General features: G+C 33.9%; 2 protein-coding genes across 8 annotated transcripts in view; one reads left to right on the forward strand and one right to left on the reverse strand.

Moving 5' to 3' along the window:
• FGF7 (fibroblast growth factor 7) overlaps positions 1 to 14325 on the forward strand; it is a 51503-nt gene extending 37178 nt beyond the window's left edge. For all 3 annotated transcript variants that reach the window (XM_032343679.1, XM_032343680.1, XM_032343681.1), the window contains exons 3-4: positions 11279 to 11382; positions 12707 to 14325. In XM_032343679.1, coding sequence (XP_032199570.1) covers positions 11279 to 11382; positions 12707 to 12901 — 299 coding nt within the window. In that variant the 3' untranslated portion in view covers positions 12902 to 14325. The remainder of the gene's footprint in view (positions 1 to 11278; positions 11383 to 12706) is intronic.
• Positions 1 to 19072, reverse strand: part of FAM227B (family with sequence similarity 227 member B) — a 202445-nt gene that overhangs the window by 110586 nt on the left and 72787 nt on the right. The window lies entirely within an intron of this gene.

The following is a 19072-nucleotide window of genomic DNA, read 5'->3' on the forward strand; positions in this document are numbered from 1 at the left end:
TATATGTCCCAACCATAGTCAACTAACCCCCAAATGTCACAAGTGTCTGATACTTCTGTGCCTTTCTCATACAGTTCCTTCTGCCTAATTTCCCCTCTCTTACTACCACAGTATTGATAGAATAGATGTTGCAGAAAAGCAACAGTTTCTGTGAGAGGAAAATTAAACCTATTTACTAATGCTCTTTTAGGAAATAAGCATGTAGACATCATTTTTCATTTTCAAAATTATTTGATGTGGCTTGAGAAATAAGAAACTTAAAAAAAAAAGTCACTATATTATGATCCCAGGATTAAGCTTATCCTTTTCACTGGGGGAGTGAGATGCTATTAAAACCTGGCTTTGAAAACCTTGTGAAATTTTTCCACCCCAAATACCTGCTGTAGAGAGAACACTCCTATTAGTATCATTGACTGATTACAGTGATAAGTCCAGTGAGGAATGGGTTGGGCAGAGCATGACTTTCCAAGGATAGGTAGGAATTATCAGAAGCTCCAAGTATAGTTTTAAAAAGTTACAGTGGTTCTGAAATCTTTTTCCCTGAAAGATGTTCTTTGCCCAACAATGCCTGCCCCCACCCCCAGCCCTGCTTATTCTGAGAATCAATAGTTCAATTAATAGAAAAAGGGACACATTCAAAATAAGGAATTAATGTGAATGAATATTTTGAACGAAAATATGTAACAGAGATATTCCTCAGAGATCAATAAAATGAGTCAACTTAGTCAACATTTCCTAACAATGAGAATATACAGTGAAAAGTCCAAGTTTGCAGATTATGTTAACATCTTTAAATTAGTGAAATAAGCTAATAATGATAAAATGCTGGTAGACAGAACATACATATATAAGTAAATGGAAAATTGGCAGATGAGTTTGAGTGCAATATATTTTATAATAAAATTTAAACTATATTTATAAGATAAAGGACTCTGAATAATAACTTCTTCACAAAAAAGGCACCAAGAAATCACTCTGGATGTTTCCCTGAAGATATTATCTTAATGTGTAATTGTAGCCAAAAGACAAATAAAGCAATAGGCACCATCAGGAAGAAAGTAAGACACAAAACAGAACTATTACAATAGTTCTGTGTAAACAACATGATATATCTACATCTGGAATGCAGATGTCCTCTTCGCTTAGCATTAATAAAGACTACCCAGTACAATGGAAACATCTTGGAATTAGAATGAATGAATGATATAAGACATATATGACATAGACTAAAAAAACTGGGGAAATGATCTAGAATAACAAATGTTTATTTAAGATGAACCATATTCAGTGTTTATGAAATCATAATAATATGGGTAAGAAGAACAAAGACTTTTTAATCATCTCATGAAATATTAGGACTAGCATGCACTTCTTAAAGTCTTAATGTGCCAGAAGCAAGGCAGATAAATAGAAGTGCTATATAGCACAACAAACAGAAAACATGAGAAAGTTGTTAGGCATAGGGGTGTTGCATGCTAAAAAATATAAATAGGTTGAAGCAAGGTTTAGCCAAAACTAAAAAGAAAAACCTACAACTGGTTAGAGAAGCAGAGATGTTTGGAGTTGGAGTTTGTCTTAATTGTTTTGGGTTGGCATCATGAAATGTAATCTGAGATGAACTGTTGTTTGAATTAACCATGGAATTTTGTGCTTTTTTTTTTTTTAAGACTTTGTTTTTTTGAAATAATCTCTACACCCAACATCAGGCTCAAACTCACAACACCAAGATCAAGAGTCGCATGCTCCACTGACTGAGCCAACCAGGCACCCTGAGCTCTTTCTTACCTAATTAGATAAACTCCAAAAATGTAATGAAAATTAGAAGGAAATTTAGCAAATACTTCTGGTAATCTCTTAATCTTAGTTCTTCTGATGTTTAGTATGATTAGGAAACTCATTAATTCTTTAATCCTAGAATGATTACTAACTTTCATTTACTGATTTATAATATGACACAGCTATGGACTTATGTGTCATTCTCTCTACTTCAGCATTTAATAAAAGCCTTCCAGGTACAAAACCCTATACCAAGTACTAGGATTTGCAGAAGTACAAGGCAGTCTCCTCAAATGGCTTATAATTTAGATGCAAAAAAAGGGCTAAACCTTTCAGTAACAACGGAAGAATAGAGATGAGTATTAATTCCTAGTTAGCAGTGTGCTGTCCTCAAAGAGATGATGACAGACCAGAAAACTCTAAAACATTATGCAGAAACTTGAATTTCAGTTTGGCTTTGAAAAAAAAGTGCCACTCAAGTAAATGGAAGCTTTTAAGATACTCCCAAGCCTCACCTCAGACCTACTGGATCCGTCTTTCCGACAAGTAAGAATGAGCACTTGAAATTTTAAATAATTCACCACATGAATTCATTTAGCCAGTGCAAAGAAATATTTGGGAAATACTGAAATAGAGATTCTATGTAATTATGGGTACTGGTGGGCAGAAGCAGGAAAAGTGCCTGGATATTTGTTTGGGAGAGGAAGATGAGTAAGTCAATGGCTTTGGGGGCCAGCGACTCATGCAAATTGTAGAGGAACAATGGGAGAGAATTGCAAAAGTAGACTGGACCAGATTTTGTAGGATTCTGAATTCCAAGTACAAGAGGTTTTAATTTGGTTTGCTTTTTAATAGTGTGTACCATTGAAAGTTTTGGAGCAGAACAGTAACTTTTATAATGTGTTCCCTGGAGGCAAGAGTCTAGGCAAGAAACTGAAATAATAGATGAGGTATAAATAATAAGACCTGGCCTAATGTGATGGCAATGGGAATAGAAAAGAAGTGGTAGATACATATTTGGTAATATATAGAATATAGAGAATATAGAAAGGGCAACTGGGAGTTTCTAGTAAGAGTTTGGGATGTCTGGATCTTCTTTTCAACATTTTAAATATGTTTCTCTTGTAAACCCAGATGTTTTCTTTTTTCTTTTTTTTTTTTTTCTTTCACCTTAATTTCTGTGAGAAATATAACTACTCTGCATTAGAATGCACTGTTTAGACTGGTAGCAAAGAATGTGTACCTAAAAAGTCTTAAGAAAACCAATGGCCAAAATGGTTTTAAATCTTGCTTTAATTTTTCAATGCTGATTACCAGCAAGATCTGAAACCAAAGTGTTCAAAATTATTTTATTGTCTGGGTGGCAAAACATTTAAATACAAGTTAAAGAGGGAAAGAGGAAAGACTATATTCCAGAGATATTTGTATTTTGAACCCTTTCTATAATCCTATGTAATGAAAATTCTGCTTTCCTACTGAAGATACTTTATATTTTGGGAAAAGCTAGAAAATGGGAGAGATTTTCTAGGGGGTAGTAAGATATATTTTTCTCACATATTCTGGGATTATATCATCTGCACCTCTTGTGATAATTTTGAAGCCATTTTTAGAGTGTAGTAAAAGTGTTGTATTTAGCAGATGTAATTGTTCTACATGATCAGATAAAAAATTCTTTCTGAATAGTAATTTAGAACCTACAGGGATTACAGGGCAAAAAAAAGAGTATTTCTTTTGTTTCATTCAGGGAGAAAACTGGCCCCCTTTTTTTCCAAAGAGGTCATAAATGATAAGGAAAAGGTCAGGAAATGGGCATAGAAATATAATTCTGTTCAATACAGTTCAACGTTGTTCCCATTACATATTTTAGTAATATGCCACTGGAATCATCCTATTTGTTGCACAACTGAATAGTTTGTTTCTAATTCTGGCATGGTTCTAACCCTGCTGAAATAAACTGTTGCAACTTAAATTCTTTCAAAAGAAAACACTGCCATCACTGTACCACACACTAATGTACTTTCTAAAGATTTCTAAATGCTTTGTTTTCTGAGTAAATCTCTAAATGAATGACATGATTCTTTTTACTTAACCTGACAAATCACTTGAGTGTTTTTTTTTTACATCATTACAGAATAGAAGATTGATAAGAACTACAATTGATTTACCCCCTCCCTCCCCCAAGATAATGATGGTGTGGAATCAATTCTCTTATGCAGGACATTTTGGTTATATTTGATACCAGCAATTGTGCAATCATGTGTAACTGTTTTGAGTTTCATGCTGGTTTGATGGGAATTATGCTTCCTGGGTTTCTGTAATAATTTATCTAGTTGTGTTTCTTTCTTGCTGGCTTTGATTTCATTAGTCTTCTAATTTCTTTTAGTGTATTCCAAGGTTCTGTTTTAGATCTGTTATTTAACAGTTACAGGGCATGCTTTTTTAGGGTAGGTGATCCAAAGATAAGATTAGCATTATCAACCAAATATATTAATTGTGTTATCTTACAATAGTAGGTTCTAGGGTTCATGGGAAAAGTAAGAGAACTTGGACCTGCTGGAGGTCTCTATCTCCACAAAATCCTTTGTGTCATCTACTCTGAGTGAAAGATAATAAAAAAATGTGAGGCAAGTGAACTCATTTCTTTCCTAATTCAAACATTGAATCATTGCCTCCAGGCAGCAAAGTCAGCATGTGCATGGAATATCCACTTAATGGTTCTAATCCAACACTAGCCTGAAAAAAGAGGCTAGTGTTAAAAAAGATTGTTAAGCAATCACTCTGTTTAAGTGATGGAACAAACTTATTTCAACCCAAGATAATTTGGTGTTTGTCTCTTTCCCTATAACATCTGAAGAAGTCAATTTTGAATAATACGCATATAGTGCTAAAGGTCACCTATTTACATTCTAGGTGGGCAACTTAAAATAAGATACAGGCAGCCACAAGATCTTATTAAGTAAGTAAATATATCTTACATAATTTTGACATTTTTATTAAACTTAGTTCATGATAGAAGCTGTTTACAAGAAAAAAAGTGTCCATAAACTATCTTTTTTTTTTAAAGTTTTTATTTATTTATTTGACAGAGAGAGAGAGGGCAGAGAGTCAGGCAGAGAGAGAGAGAGAGAGAGAGAAGCAGGCTCCCCACTGAGCAAAGAGCCTGATGTGGGGCTTGATCCGAGGACACTGAGATCATGACCTGAGCCGAAGGCAGCAGCTTAATCCACTGAGCCACCCAGGCGCCCCCATAAACTATCTTAATAAGAAATTTATGACCAAAACAAATTCAAAATAGTACTGAGCACTCATTGTCTTATAAGCAATTTATCAACAATGGTCAAAGTGAAACGTTTATTATTCTGGTTTCAAACATACTTTCTTTAAAGAATCCTTTCTCAGGTAAGGGTAAATATGTCATTTATTTCACTGAGTACTGTCTATCTGTCTATATACAAAACTGCTACTTCTTCCAGAGATACTCTTAAAATTAAATGGCAAATACAGGCCTGAAGAGGGGGCTAGGGAAAATTTAACAGTTGCTTACGAGCATATGAAAGATGTGATGCTGATACATTCATGATGAAACATTCAACAGATCTTCACTGTGAGCCAATTCCTTGCTAGGCTCAATTTTGAGACAAGCCCTGTCCTCTTGGAGCACTGTAACTGATAAATAACTCTTCTTCATGTTCATTAAAGGAAGATCCAGGGGAAATAATTTACCTTGCAGCAGAATCCAGTAAGGTTAAATTTGTACTAACACAACAAAGAATGATGAAGAAATTCACTGATTCAACATATTTGCAATACCTTCAAAATTGAGTAAATGTATCTATTAAAGGACATATGGAGTTGTTTTCAAAGATCTTACTTCTGTAAAATTGTATGAAGGCAGTGTTTTCCTTTCCTTCAAGTCCCTTTTACTCCTGCTATTCTTGCCTTCATTCAATATTATATTTTCTATTACACGAAAAGGAGAATACTGATATGCAGGTTTAGGGTATCTCTCAAGCTCAGTCATAATTAAGAAATAAAATTTTTAATGTTTGCTAGCTTTTCTTTTACGGACCAACTATCCACAAAATGTAACTGTTGAATGATAGAAGTATTAATTATTTGTGGACATCCTTCCATTCAGGTCCAGTTACAACAGTAGATTCATATTTGTCCCACCATTCTGATACTAAGTAAGTGAAGAACATTTGAGGGTTTTTGTTTGTTTCAAAGATTTATTTATTTGAGAGAGGGAGAGAGAGAGAGAGAGAGAGAGAGCAAGAACATGTGAATGGGGAGAGGGGCAGATGGAGAGGGAGTGAATCTTCAGTCAGACTCCCCACTGAGCATGGAGCATGACCCAGGGCTCCATCCCAGGACCCTTAGATCATGACCTGATCTGAAATCAGGAGTAGGCTGCTCAGCTGACTGAGCTGCCCAGGTGCCCCAAGTGAAGAACGTTGTTAATCTTATCTCTCCACATATTGGGGTTAAGAATATTTTTTAAATCTTTCATTTTTTAACAACCCAATTAAAAAGTGGGCAAAATATATGAACAGATAGATATCTTACCAAAGTAGATATGCAAATGGAAAATAAACATATGAAAAGATGCTCACTCTTTAAAGGTTCTACCTCTACCTGGGATGAAGATAGACTTGAAAATAGCAAGGTTCCTGAATGAGTAATATTTTTAGTTGTTTGATGTACCTTAAAAATATCTTTCCAATGAAATTAATAGATTTAAAGTAGATTTCTTGGTAATGCATTTAGTAATTTGGCAGAACTGGTATGCTACCAACACTGACTTCCTAATCTGCTTTGTCCTATGTGCTGTGCCCTCTCTTACTCCAGAAAACACAAGAATGACTTTTGTTCAAGTACAGAGGGGGAAGTGAGGTTTTTATAGATCCACAAGGATTTGTAGAAGAATGAACTATGTAAGCTTATGAAATCCTACCCTCCATACCAAAAACCAGGGGGTTGCTCAGAAAATAAAATATGAAAATATATAGCTTGCAGATATTAAGTTAGCTACCAAACTTACTGTACATGATTTTTTGGTCTACAGTGTATCTATTGCCTTATATAAGACAAATATAAGACATAAACTCATGAGATTAAAGTAGAAGAAGAAATGAAAACAACACCTGTGCTCTCATGTCTTTCATTTTCCTCAAAACTGCTGTGTTGCTAGACATCTGCCATCTCTTCTGGTGTGGCCATTCATTCCCGCACAGGCCAGCATTCATTCAGCTTGATGAATCTGCCCTAACCCTTCTTTGTGTCTTGATATATACATCAGGAATATCCAGCTCTCTAGGAAGCTGTCTCAAACCTGTTCTGGACTGCTTTCTAGTCAGGGAACAATTTAATTTTCACTAGCTTTTCTCCTTATTACATAAGCAATGAGATACTGTTGCCAATGCTTCTGAACAGCCAGACTCAGCATTGCTAGTTAGAATAGCATAACTGTTGGGGCACCTGGGTGGCTCAGTGGGTTGGACCCTCTGCCTTCGGCTCAGGTCATGATCTCGGGATCCCGGGATCAAGCCCTATATCGGGATCTCTGCTCAGCAGGGAGCCTGCTTCCTCCTCTCTCTCTGCCTGCCTCTCTGCCGACTTGTGATCTCTCTGTCAAATAAATAAAATAAAATCTTTAAAAAAAAGAAGAAGAATAGCATAACTATTTATTTCTAAAGAAAATAGTTTAATGCCATTTAACTATGCTCTGCACTCTGAAGTTATGTTTTCTTTTTCTTTTAGCCAATTTATTCCTTTTGCTATATTCTTTTTTTTTTTTTTTCAAACACAACTTAACCAACTTTATTCCTTTTGCTATATTCTTAATGTCAGCTTGGATTCCCTAGACCCTTGAGATTTTTTTTTCTTACTGTCTTTTCTTCTGAATTAGTTTTTTTTAATCCCCTCTAAAAATGCTTATCTTCTCTAATAAGCTGTATCATAGAAAAGAGTATTTCAAGCTTTTTCACTTTCACATCTAGCCAAGAAAAACAATTTATGTTTATATTACACATGATTGGTGACCATTCAGACAGTAGGACAAACAAAAGAAATATGCCCACTTCACTCCAAATAGTTCCCTTGGTGTCCTTATATCCAGGAATTTTTCCCGGCAAGCTACTGAGTTCCGGGAAGCATTTCTTTTAACTTTCTGGCTGATCCCCTTGTCCCTGCCTCTCTATTTTGTTAATATTTTAGGAAGTGGAGCATAATACTGGAATGAACCACCTTAATATCAAACAAAGCTTCCTTTAGCAAATATGATAGAACACAGATACTCAATATACTTGACAGCAATGTTTAAAATTATTTCTATCCTATTTACTCATTCCTTTTGCTATATCTATTTCCTCAACTTGTAGGCCCAATGATGTTGAGGCTAAGGCATAAGGATAGGGGCTGGAAAAGTCAAGAATCACTTTAAAGCTGGCTAATTTTGAGAATGAGTACAGAAGAAAAGTTAAGAAGATGCTATCTTTACTGGGGTGGAACTAATAATGTGGTTGACTTTTATGAAGATACTGAATTAAAAGTGAGAGCAGCTTTCTATACCTTGTTCCTAAATTTGGTATATACAAACCACTGTGTGATCTAAATCTACAATGAAATTCTAGCTGTGCTTGATGTGTAGGATTGACAAAATTGTTTGTTAACAATAAAAAATAATTTTGCATAGCATCACAGCATTTCAGAATGTATCAGACTTCTAAATATATGGTAATAATGTATTTTACTTTTTAAATATTTAATATTTACATTGAACACTCTGAACACTGGGAAGAATATCTGTAGGTGTCACCTGAAGCATCCTCACATGTGCTCCTCTGCCACTGCTTCCCTCTTTAATCTACTCTCTAAAATTACATCCTGGAATTTCATCATTACCACACCCTGATCACAATACTGAAATCTTCAAAAGATGTAGCAAGTCAGAATGCTCTGGTCTGATTATGATTATATGCAGGGCTTAAATTTTACTAGCAAAAATGATATTGACACATATTGAAGCATAATTATTATTTACACTTATTACCTTCCCCTATTGATAAAAGAGGAACCACTGAACTCTATGAATGTACTGAGAAAGTGAGAATTCTTTGGTTTCACGTGGACAGATAGTTTCTCGGTTCTCTTTCCTTCTCATTGTTTTTCATTTTGAATTTCCTTATTATTATGACTTCCTAGGGTCATAAAATATTGAGAGATAATGGTAATATATATTATCCAATAGCTTAACATATTATTGCTATTATCAACTACTTATAAAGGCATAGCTTAGTTGTGACCAAAATCTTGAGAATTAAGATTGTTTTATTCATTGATGTCAGTAGTTATTATGAGGTCTTTGACTACTTTTCATCTACCTTTTAGTAAAATTGGGGTATTTAATAAAATAGTTTATTGAATTTTTAATGACACCTAATGATTCGATTCATAAGTCATTGTTTACATCTTGAGTCCTATCCTGATTGTAAGAAAGGGAGTAGAAATTGTGGTATTTAAAACCAAATGATTTGTTGGTCTGAAAATTTAGAATTAATCATTCATAATTTATTAGAATTGAGTATAAAATATTTTCATGACTAAAACTAATTTTAATGCTCCACATTCTTCAAATACAAACAGAATCAAAAGGTTTTCTTTCCTTTTAATTAAGATATGTTTGCTATTTATACTTGACATTAATTTCTGAAGTTCAGAAATTAGAGCCCTTTTCCTTAATTTGTGTCCTCAAATTACACTAGGGTTCTATACATTCTGACAATACTTCGTAAATACTTAAAAAGATTGCTATTCATTTTTTTGCATTTCCTTCATAGACCTCAGTTTTTATGAGCAGCTCTAGAACTCTCAACTGGATGACCTCTGGCTAGTGCTAAGCATAGTATACTGGGAAAAGGGCCTCTATATGCAGCATATATGTGAAACAGATGACAAAAATTAGCAGGCTATATTAATCCTGATGAAGTGGGTTTCAATTTTATTCTCCAGATAGGAGAATAAAAGCAAAAAGAATAAATAAGAGGATGAAGCAAAACCATGAAATAAAAAAGTCAGATTTCCCTTTAATTCAGTAAATATTTTGGAAAATAGCTTTTGGAGACTTGATTTTATGCAGATAATTTTCACTTGGAATTTTTTTTTTTTTTTTTTGCATTATGTTAGGCACAGGAAAGAGAATGTCTCATGGCTGCACCTTCATGTTGAAAGTATAATTAGTAGCAGTTATTTAAAAAGGTTCACTAAACTTTTAATTCCTACATTTAAATGTTTTAAATAATTTTAAATGTTTCTGAAAATTTCTTGAGACTTTACTGTATTTATGTGAGTCATTAAAATATAGCACTTAAGGAAAAGAAACCTAATAAATGATAATAGGTTATAAATAACAGGTTAGTATTCTTATGGTAACCATGTTTTATAAAAGTAGTTTCAACAAAGACCAAGAACAAGAAAGGTATAAAGTTATACAATATCATATGAGCAGGATTCATAATTTGGTTTTATTTTATTTGTTTTTTAAAGATTTTATTTGAGAGAGAGAAACAGCACATGCAGAGCAGTGGGGGAGGGGTGGAGAGAGAGAATCTCAAGCAGATTCCATGCTGAATGTGGAGCCCCAACCCTGGGGGTTCTATCACGTGACCCATGAAATCATGACCTGAGCTGAAACCAAGAGTTGGATGCCTAACTGACTAAGCCACATAGGTACCCCCATAATTTGGTTTCAAATTGTCTTTTCATATATCAAAAAACTCAATTATCAGTTTAAAATATTTAATTTTTTTAAGGCAGTAGGTTCTATTACCATCATTTAAAATTGCTTTAAATGAATTTTATTCAATTTCAGTAAATTCAAGAGATTTTCTGTTAGCAATGATTATTAACATAAAGTTTAAGAGAAAAGTAAAGATGTTAGCTTATTATATACTTTCATAGTATTATATAATGATTAAGAGCCAGATTGTCTGGATTCAAATTTCACTTCTGCCATTTACCAGTTGAGAGAATTTGGACAAATTAAACTTCTCTATGTGTGGGCCCCTTGATCTATAAAACTGGAATAACTAGAGTACTTATTTCATAGCCTTGGTGATAAGAAGGTGAGTTAATATATAGAAGCCTTGGAATAATTCTGAGAATGTGGTATAAGATCAATAAACATTAGCTATTATCATGATGATTATTATAGTAAATTAGAAATGTAATTCTAGGGAAGGAAAAGCTAAATTTAAATATTTACTACTTCTTAAATCCAGGTATCTTTTTCTATTAAAAAAAATCAATAGTTTGCACTTTCATATTTAATAAGGACTACTCTGGGGTTTGTGTGTTATGGGTAGGTGGCTTCAGTCTGAGTTAATAATCAGATTCATAATTTTAATAACTTTTAACTGAAAAAAGGATAAGAACAAATGGTCATTCTTGGATAATCTGCAAACCTGAGTGAATAACTGACTTATCTTTCTGTGATCTCTTGCAGATATCATGGAAATCAGGACAGTGGCAGTTGGAATTGTGGCAATCAAAGGGGTGGAAAGTGAATATTATCTTGCAATGAATAAGGAAGGAAAACTCTATGCAAAGGTATTGATAATTGATAGTTTAGACTTAATTTTTTGAACTTATTTTTGTCAAAATATTTTGCCTTTTCTTTTCTTCTCTTTCTTTCTTTTTTTTTTAGAGAGGGACAGAAAGAGAAAGAGAAGAAAGAGAGAGGAGGCAAGGGAGAGGCAGAGGGAGTGGGAGAGAGAGAACACTAAGCACAGGCTCCACACTGAGCACAGAGCCCAATCTGGGCCTGATCCCATGACGCTGAGATCATGACCTAAGCCTAAACCAAGAGTTTTACTTTTAACCAACTGAGCTACCCAGGTGCCCCAAACAAAACATCTTGCTTTGCTGAAAAGAAAAGGTGAAACTAATTTCTTTCCAATTATATAATTTAATGACTTCATTAAAACACTTTCTATTCAAGCATTGAGAAAAACAGTTTTTGCAGGACCTTGGACAAATTGCTTAAGCTCTCCAGGCTTGGATGTCTTCATTTGTGAAATGAGTTGGATTAACCGACCTCCCAGGATACTTCCATCTCCGAAATTCCATGTGCATTTTAGATACTTAATATATAAAATTTCATTCTGAGAATATTAAAGCTCTTTAGTTAAAGTTCACCAAATCTGTACATTGCTGACATGAAAATTCTTGGGAAAAATATTCAGACATTTGTTTATCAACATCAATCTCACAATCCTGGGCTTTGAACTGTGAGCATTCATGTTGTTCTGACTTTATTACAATGTGAAATATGTAACAGTTCATCCCACCATAAAAAAATATAATCGACTTTCGTTTGTATTCCCACAGCCCAGCAATCATGATTAACTGGCACAGGCTTATTATATAATAATATAGGTTTAACTGAATGAATGACTGAACAAATGAATAGTTGGATGAATGTACAAATAAACTTAATTCTTCTATCACAATTGCAGGCAGTATAGTAGTAAATGAAGAAAGGTGTGAAATATGTCCTTTGATTGAGGGAGGCAGATGCTCTGCCAATCATATCAAGTCTCATCAGTTAGGGAATGACTGACTTGGGCATGGTAATATGAGAGCTGCTACTTAGAATGAAATAGCTCCTAACACTAAAGATTAGTAGCAACTAATGGCCAAAAAGTCAGATGTTTGAAAATATGCTGCATAACTAAATATGTGTCATTTTATCTTTTTAAAAAATTTTAAGATGTCTATTTTTTTGCAAATGCTAATTTATATCTAACAAACTGCAGTAGGTCCACTGAAAAAAAGAAAAGATCATATATGATTTAATTTTACTAAATATTACTGCTTACTATTTGAGTCCCTCTAAAAATAATCTGGATAATGTTGTTTGTTGTTTTAACAGAAAGAATGCAATGAAGATTGCAACTTCAAAGAATTAATTCTGGAAAACCATTACAACACATATGCATCAGCTAAATGGACACACAGCGGAGGAGAAATGTTTGTTGCTTTAAATCAAAAGGGGGTTCCTGTAAGGGGGAAAAAAACGAAGAAAGAACAAAAAACAGCCCACTTTCTTCCTATGGCAATAACATAATCATATATGGTATATAAGAAACCAGTTCCAGCAGGGAGATTTCTTTAAGTGGACTGTTTTCTTTCTTTTTCTCTTTTCTTTTCTTTCTTTCTTTGTTTTTTTTTTTTTTTTTAAGTAACCAAGAAAGGCTGGAAAACTACTGAAAAACTGATCAAGCTGGACTTGCGCATGTATGTTTATTTTAAGAGACTGCATTAAAGAAAGATTTGAAAAAAATATACACAAAAATCAGATTTAGTAACTAAAAGTTGTAAAAAATTGTAAAACTGGTTGTACAATCATGATGTTAGTAATAGTAATGTTTTTTCTTAAATTAATTTACCCTTAAGAGTATGTTAGATTTGATTATCTGGTAATGATTATTTAAATATTCCTATCTGCTTATAAAATGGCTGCTATAATAATAATAATGCAGATGATGTTATAAAAGATATGTCAGACCTAAAGGCTGCTGGAATGATTTGTCAGATAATCAAGCCAATACAAACTATGGAAGATGAGCAGTATTTGAAAGTTTTTTTAGTGAAAAATTATAATCCACTTAAATTCTAATTGGAAAAGAAATAATATTCTCAAGAATTCTAGTATGGAATGGAATCAAATAGGTAGTTTTACAAAAGTAAAATATTAGAAAATGCTTATACCTATTAACAAGACAATGCTGCTCAAACTGAAAGGATAATGGCTTAATGGAGATTTTCAAAAATCTTGTATATAAAATAGCAATAATGATGACAATACTGTATTTCATCTCACTTGGCACAAAATAACATCTTATAATCCCTGAAAGTAAAATTGAGAAATCTTTAAGTTTTTTTCAAGTAACATAATCTTTTGTATAATTCATATTTGGGAATATGTCTTTTAATAATGTTCTTCCCGTAAGTAATCATGCTTTTTCTCTGTGGTTATAGCATTAAACTCTATTTTAAGTTGTATTTGAATTTTATTGTTTTGTTATTTAAGTTTATGTTATTTATAAAAAAAACCTTAATAAGCTGTATCTGTTTCATATGCTTTTAATTCTAAAGCAATAGCAAAACTGTCTGGCTCAACAGCAAGTTACCCTTCCCCCTCATGACCAACACCAAGTCTAGTATGTAGCATGTGGGCCAGCAAATCCTGGATGGCAGACAAAAATGACAGCCTGCAGCAATTCTTACAATAGATGTCGCACAGGGAACAATACAAAAATGTGAAATATATTTGGCCACATATTGTTGTCAATTAGATTGGATCATATAAGTAAAATCACTGCAGATACAAGAACTTAAAGGATTTTAAAGTTAGAATATGCTTGAGTTCATGAGTAGAAAAGTGCCATACTTTTAAAATTTGCATACTTAAGAGTTAGTAATTTTCTAATGTCTAGAAATTTCTGCCATTCAAAATATTGCCACATGGAAAGTTCTTTTCCTGATAGATGGCAAGAGCAAAATGCCCAAAAAGGAAATATAATTAGGGATTTGAGGACCTGAATATCACGAAAGCTTGAGGTGAGGCTACAGGTAATAAGCTTATCTGTAAGATAAAGATAAATTTCACTTCATAATTCTTTGATTGGCAGATTTGGTAGCACTTTATGTGTTTACCAATTGGAGGCCAACATTTATCTAAATTAAATTTAGATACTATTGGAATGTTTATCATTGTGCTTTTAATTTCAAAATATTCCTCATCAAGTCCCTTTATTTTATATAAATATTATTGACTAATACATTTATAGGCAAAAGTTAAATAAAAAGACTAAATCAACAGGAACAACAGATTCATTTCATATTCTTGCAGTTCACCTATATGTCCAAGTGGCAGGAAGCTAGAAAGAACTGCCCTTCCTCAGATACACTCTGGGACATGCTATGATTGATATTCTGAACTGCTCTCTAATTCATAGGCCTTCCTAGCCTAGGTTCCTAGATCAGGTTTCTATGACTGAGGTCTTGTGAAAATATCAAGGGTAGAGGAGAAACTATGTGTTTCCTTAGTGCTTAGCAGAATGTCTAACCATAATCAATTTTTATATGAATTCATTCAATGTTTGATTATTAAAGAAAATTCAGACTAAGACTAATCTTTCTTCATTTTTAAAAGTTAGGGCAAAACATGATGATATAAAATTTGAACAGAGACTATATATATATATATATATATATATATATAATTACACAGCAAAGCTAATTAAGCACACCAAATTTAGCAGTAAATCCAATCTGGTAGTGTTTCTAGAAACACTTCTAATTCATTTTTTTATCTCCCCCCCCTTTAAAAACTTACCATGCAAATTTTAGAAAATAAAATCAGTACTAGTTACATACATTTAGAATTCTAGAATCTTAAAACGGTCTCTTGTATTCATCTGTAGACCAGGAAACTGAGATTGTGATACATCCATAGTAGCTGGTTAGGTAGAAAGAGGTCACCAAAGTCTAGGTCACTTAGGATGTATTTCATACCGTTAGATTATTAGGATTATTAGCTAGTAGTTTCCTTCTTTAAAAAAATTTCTATTGAGGGGTGCCTGGGTGGGTCAGTTGGTTGGGTCCAACTCTTGATCTGGGCTTGGGTCATGATCTCAGGGTTGGTATTGGAGCCACACATCAGGCTCCATGATGGGTGTGGAACCTGTTTAAGATTTTCTGTCTCCCTTTGCCCCTGGCACCACCCCCTCATGTTTGCTCTCTCTCTCAAAACAATTTCTTTTTTATTGAGATATGATATTTATGTTTGTATGCAAAGGCAATGTATGCTTTGGCAATTCACTTCATATACAATAATTAGTCTATACTGTGATGATCTGACTCAAGAGGAGGAAAGAGATGATTCAATTTCTAATCCTGGTTCCTATTCTACTCTTACATGTACTCCTTTATTTACAAATGGGGAACAGCAAGCAAAATGTCCATATAAATGGAGTAATCTTTTCTAAAATGTTCTTTGAAAGGGAAAATCAGTTAAATTCATGAGTTTCCAATAAGGAAGGAAAAAATTAAATGAAAGAATATAAACTGCTAACAATAGAATAAAAAGACATTTTCAATGCAATTAGCGAACTAAAACATTTTTTTTGTTAAAAAAAAAATCCATAGTATAAATTATCAGCCTTTGAGTTGGCTATAAATTGACCTAATGATAAGAGAGAGAGATGCTGGAGATAAATTCTTAGTTTCTATCTCTTAGAGTTTGCTCCTCGGTTTCTCTAGAGTTACAAAGAACATACAGATGGACTACAAGACCAACTGTAGGAAAAGCAATTCTATAACCACAAATGCACTAAATCAGTGTCTCTCAAAATTGTCTACTGAAATAACAATAATAGTAGAAGTAAAGAATGAGGGTCTAGGGAATAATGTAAAGGTGGCACACAAAATTTCTTGAAAATCTTTTTTCTCTTAAAACTCATGTGATTTTTGTAATTTATTTCATAATATATTTGTGTTTGCACTAATATAAAATTTACACCAATAAACAAAAGTGATACATCAGAAAGATTTACAAGGCTTATCATGCAGTTTCATTTACATCACTACCCTATTGCCATATACCTGGACATGAATAAGACACAGGAGATACCTACCGTTTATTATCCAACTTTACACATAGATGACACATGGCCATAGAAAATAAAAACTTTATCTAAAGTTCACTAGGAATAGGAATGATATTAAAAATATTTAATGACCAGAATGAATGGTTACAGGTCAACTAGAATATGCCACTTATCTATCAGAACAGATACAGGTCACTGTAACTGACTTGTGGGTATCAGATGATTGATTATTAGCTGTGACTATTTCTATGATCACTCTGAAACAGTTTTCAGAGAGTATCTCTTAATTGGTCTCTATGATTTGAGTTCTAAATGTGCATCTTTTTTTTTTTTTAAAGATTTTATTTATTTATTTGACAGAGAGAGATGACAAGCAGGCAGAGAGGGAGGCAGAGAGAGAGGAGGAAGCAGGCTCCCTGCTGAGCAGAGAGCCCGATGCGGGGCTTGATCCCAGGACCCTGAGATCATGACCTGAGCCAAAGGCAGCGGCTTAACCCACTGAGCCACCCAGGTGCCCCTTAATGTGCATCTTAATATGAAATAGTTCATTAAAATTTATAACTGTTTCAGCATTGTTGTCAGGTTACTCTTTGTTTGACTTCTATATTTATTCAACAAAGCTGCTGCTTTCAATGAGGTTGATGTTCCTTCAGGCCATATTTACTCCCATTCATCCTCTAACTTTGAATGGTTTGTTAAGAAAATGCACTTTCTCTTATGCTGAGACTTGGCAGGAAGCAAAAAATAATAAAATAAATAAAAATTAAAAAAGAAAATAATAAAAAAAAAATAAAGTCCAACTCTCTTCCCCCACATCCCTGTATTTACTCTCCCCTGAGTACATTTCTTCTTACATGTTCCTTTTACTTCCTGATACTTATGTGGTTCCAGTTTCCACATCCTCATCATTGAAATTATGAGAATCTATACAAACTTATTTTCTTTCCTATTACCAGAACTTACAATAACTGAAATATGAGATAAATAATAATATTTAGCTTACAGATGGCAGGACTTTCTTCTTGACAAATCCAGCCATGTGTTAGTTATAGATTGTTATTTAACAAATTATCTTAACACTTAATGGCTTAAAACAGCAAATATTTATTGTCTCATGTTTTATGTGGTCAGGAAACTGGACATGGGTTGGCCAGTACTCTCTAGTTAGAATCTCTCATAAGGCTACAATCAAGGTGTTGGCCAGGGCTATGGACATCTATTATTTCAATGCTTAGCTTAGAAAGGGATTCACCTTGAGTCCTCACTGGTTGTTGGCTCAAAATATCACTTTCTTACCACATGAGCCTCTCTATAGCACTATTTAAACCATGGCAGTTTGTTTCCTACACAGCAAGGAACCAGACAGAATGCCCAAAATGGAAGCCACAGTTTTTTTAGAACCTAATATTGAGAGTGATATCCCATTACTTCTGCCTATACAAGGTAAGGAAATTACACAAAGGCATAAATACCAAAAAGCAGGGATCATCAGATACCATCTTAAAGGCTGCCTAACACAAATAGTAAGTGGGATTTTTTAAGGTCACTGCCACAAGACAGGATTCTTTAGGGTCTAATAAGAATAATTCATAGCTTTTCTTGGTGAGCCATTCAGCAGAGAAAAATAAGCATATTCTCTGTGGCAAGATTCTTGATACTTCCTGAGGGATACTGTATAGCCCATTCTTGCAAAGGTAATTGAGAAAAAGTTGGAACCACAGTTTAGCCTGCCTATTAGCTTGAGCTGTGCCTCTTTAGAACTCCTAATATAGCTGGAAAACTAACAGTATCACTTTACCTATATATGAAGGGTGTGACCCAGCCTTCAGACCCAATCTGATGATAATCCTGCCTTCCACTTCCCTACCTCAAGAGAGTAAAATCATATATGCCAGCTGAAACCTCCTTGAGACATAGAGTCTTGTTCTAGATGGCAGAGGCAATCAATCACAAGTTGCACATGACCATGTGAGATAAGAAGACCTAAAAAGACTTGAAAAACAATCAATTTTAATGCTAGATGCATATTGCAATCATCTGGGAATTTTTTTTTTTTTTTTAAGAAAATGAGGCCTAGCCCCCAGCCCAGGTCAATTGCATCAGTATATCTGGGATGGGACACAGGCAGTGCTATTTTTAAAGCACCCCAGGAGATTCTAAGGTACCTATGCATTTGAGAACTAATTGGCTAAATGGGGGGTGGGGGTGGGAGTGAGAAAGGAAATCCCTTTAGGACCTACACCTGGTTCTTAATTTTTGTTTCTTCCTTAAACACTCTGAAAAGCCTTATGTTGCTTCCCATCTTAATTCCGTATTTTCCAATATGATTTCAAAGTCTACAGTGCTTCTTGGATCCCTGGTTTTCCTAGATGCCTTTACATCTTTGCTACTCAGGTTTGAGGCTAAAAGGAAATGCAAACACTAGAAAGAGAGCTACAATTGTCTTTGCATTCAGACAATTATGGGGTATAAACTGTGCAAAGGGTACCCCCACATACACCACAGTCCTTTTTCAAACAGAGCAGCCACAGTGATTCTGTTAAGTTGTATTTCAGATTATGCAATTCCTCTGTTCAAAGCTGCAGTTGTTTCCCATATTACTCAAGACAAAAATCAGAGTTTTT

Source organism: Mustela erminea, chromosome 5 (assembly GCF_009829155.1).
Source record: "Mustela erminea isolate mMusErm1 chromosome 5, mMusErm1.Pri, whole genome shotgun sequence".
In the NCBI taxonomy this organism is placed as follows: Eukaryota; Metazoa; Chordata; class Mammalia; order Carnivora; family Mustelidae; genus Mustela; species Mustela erminea.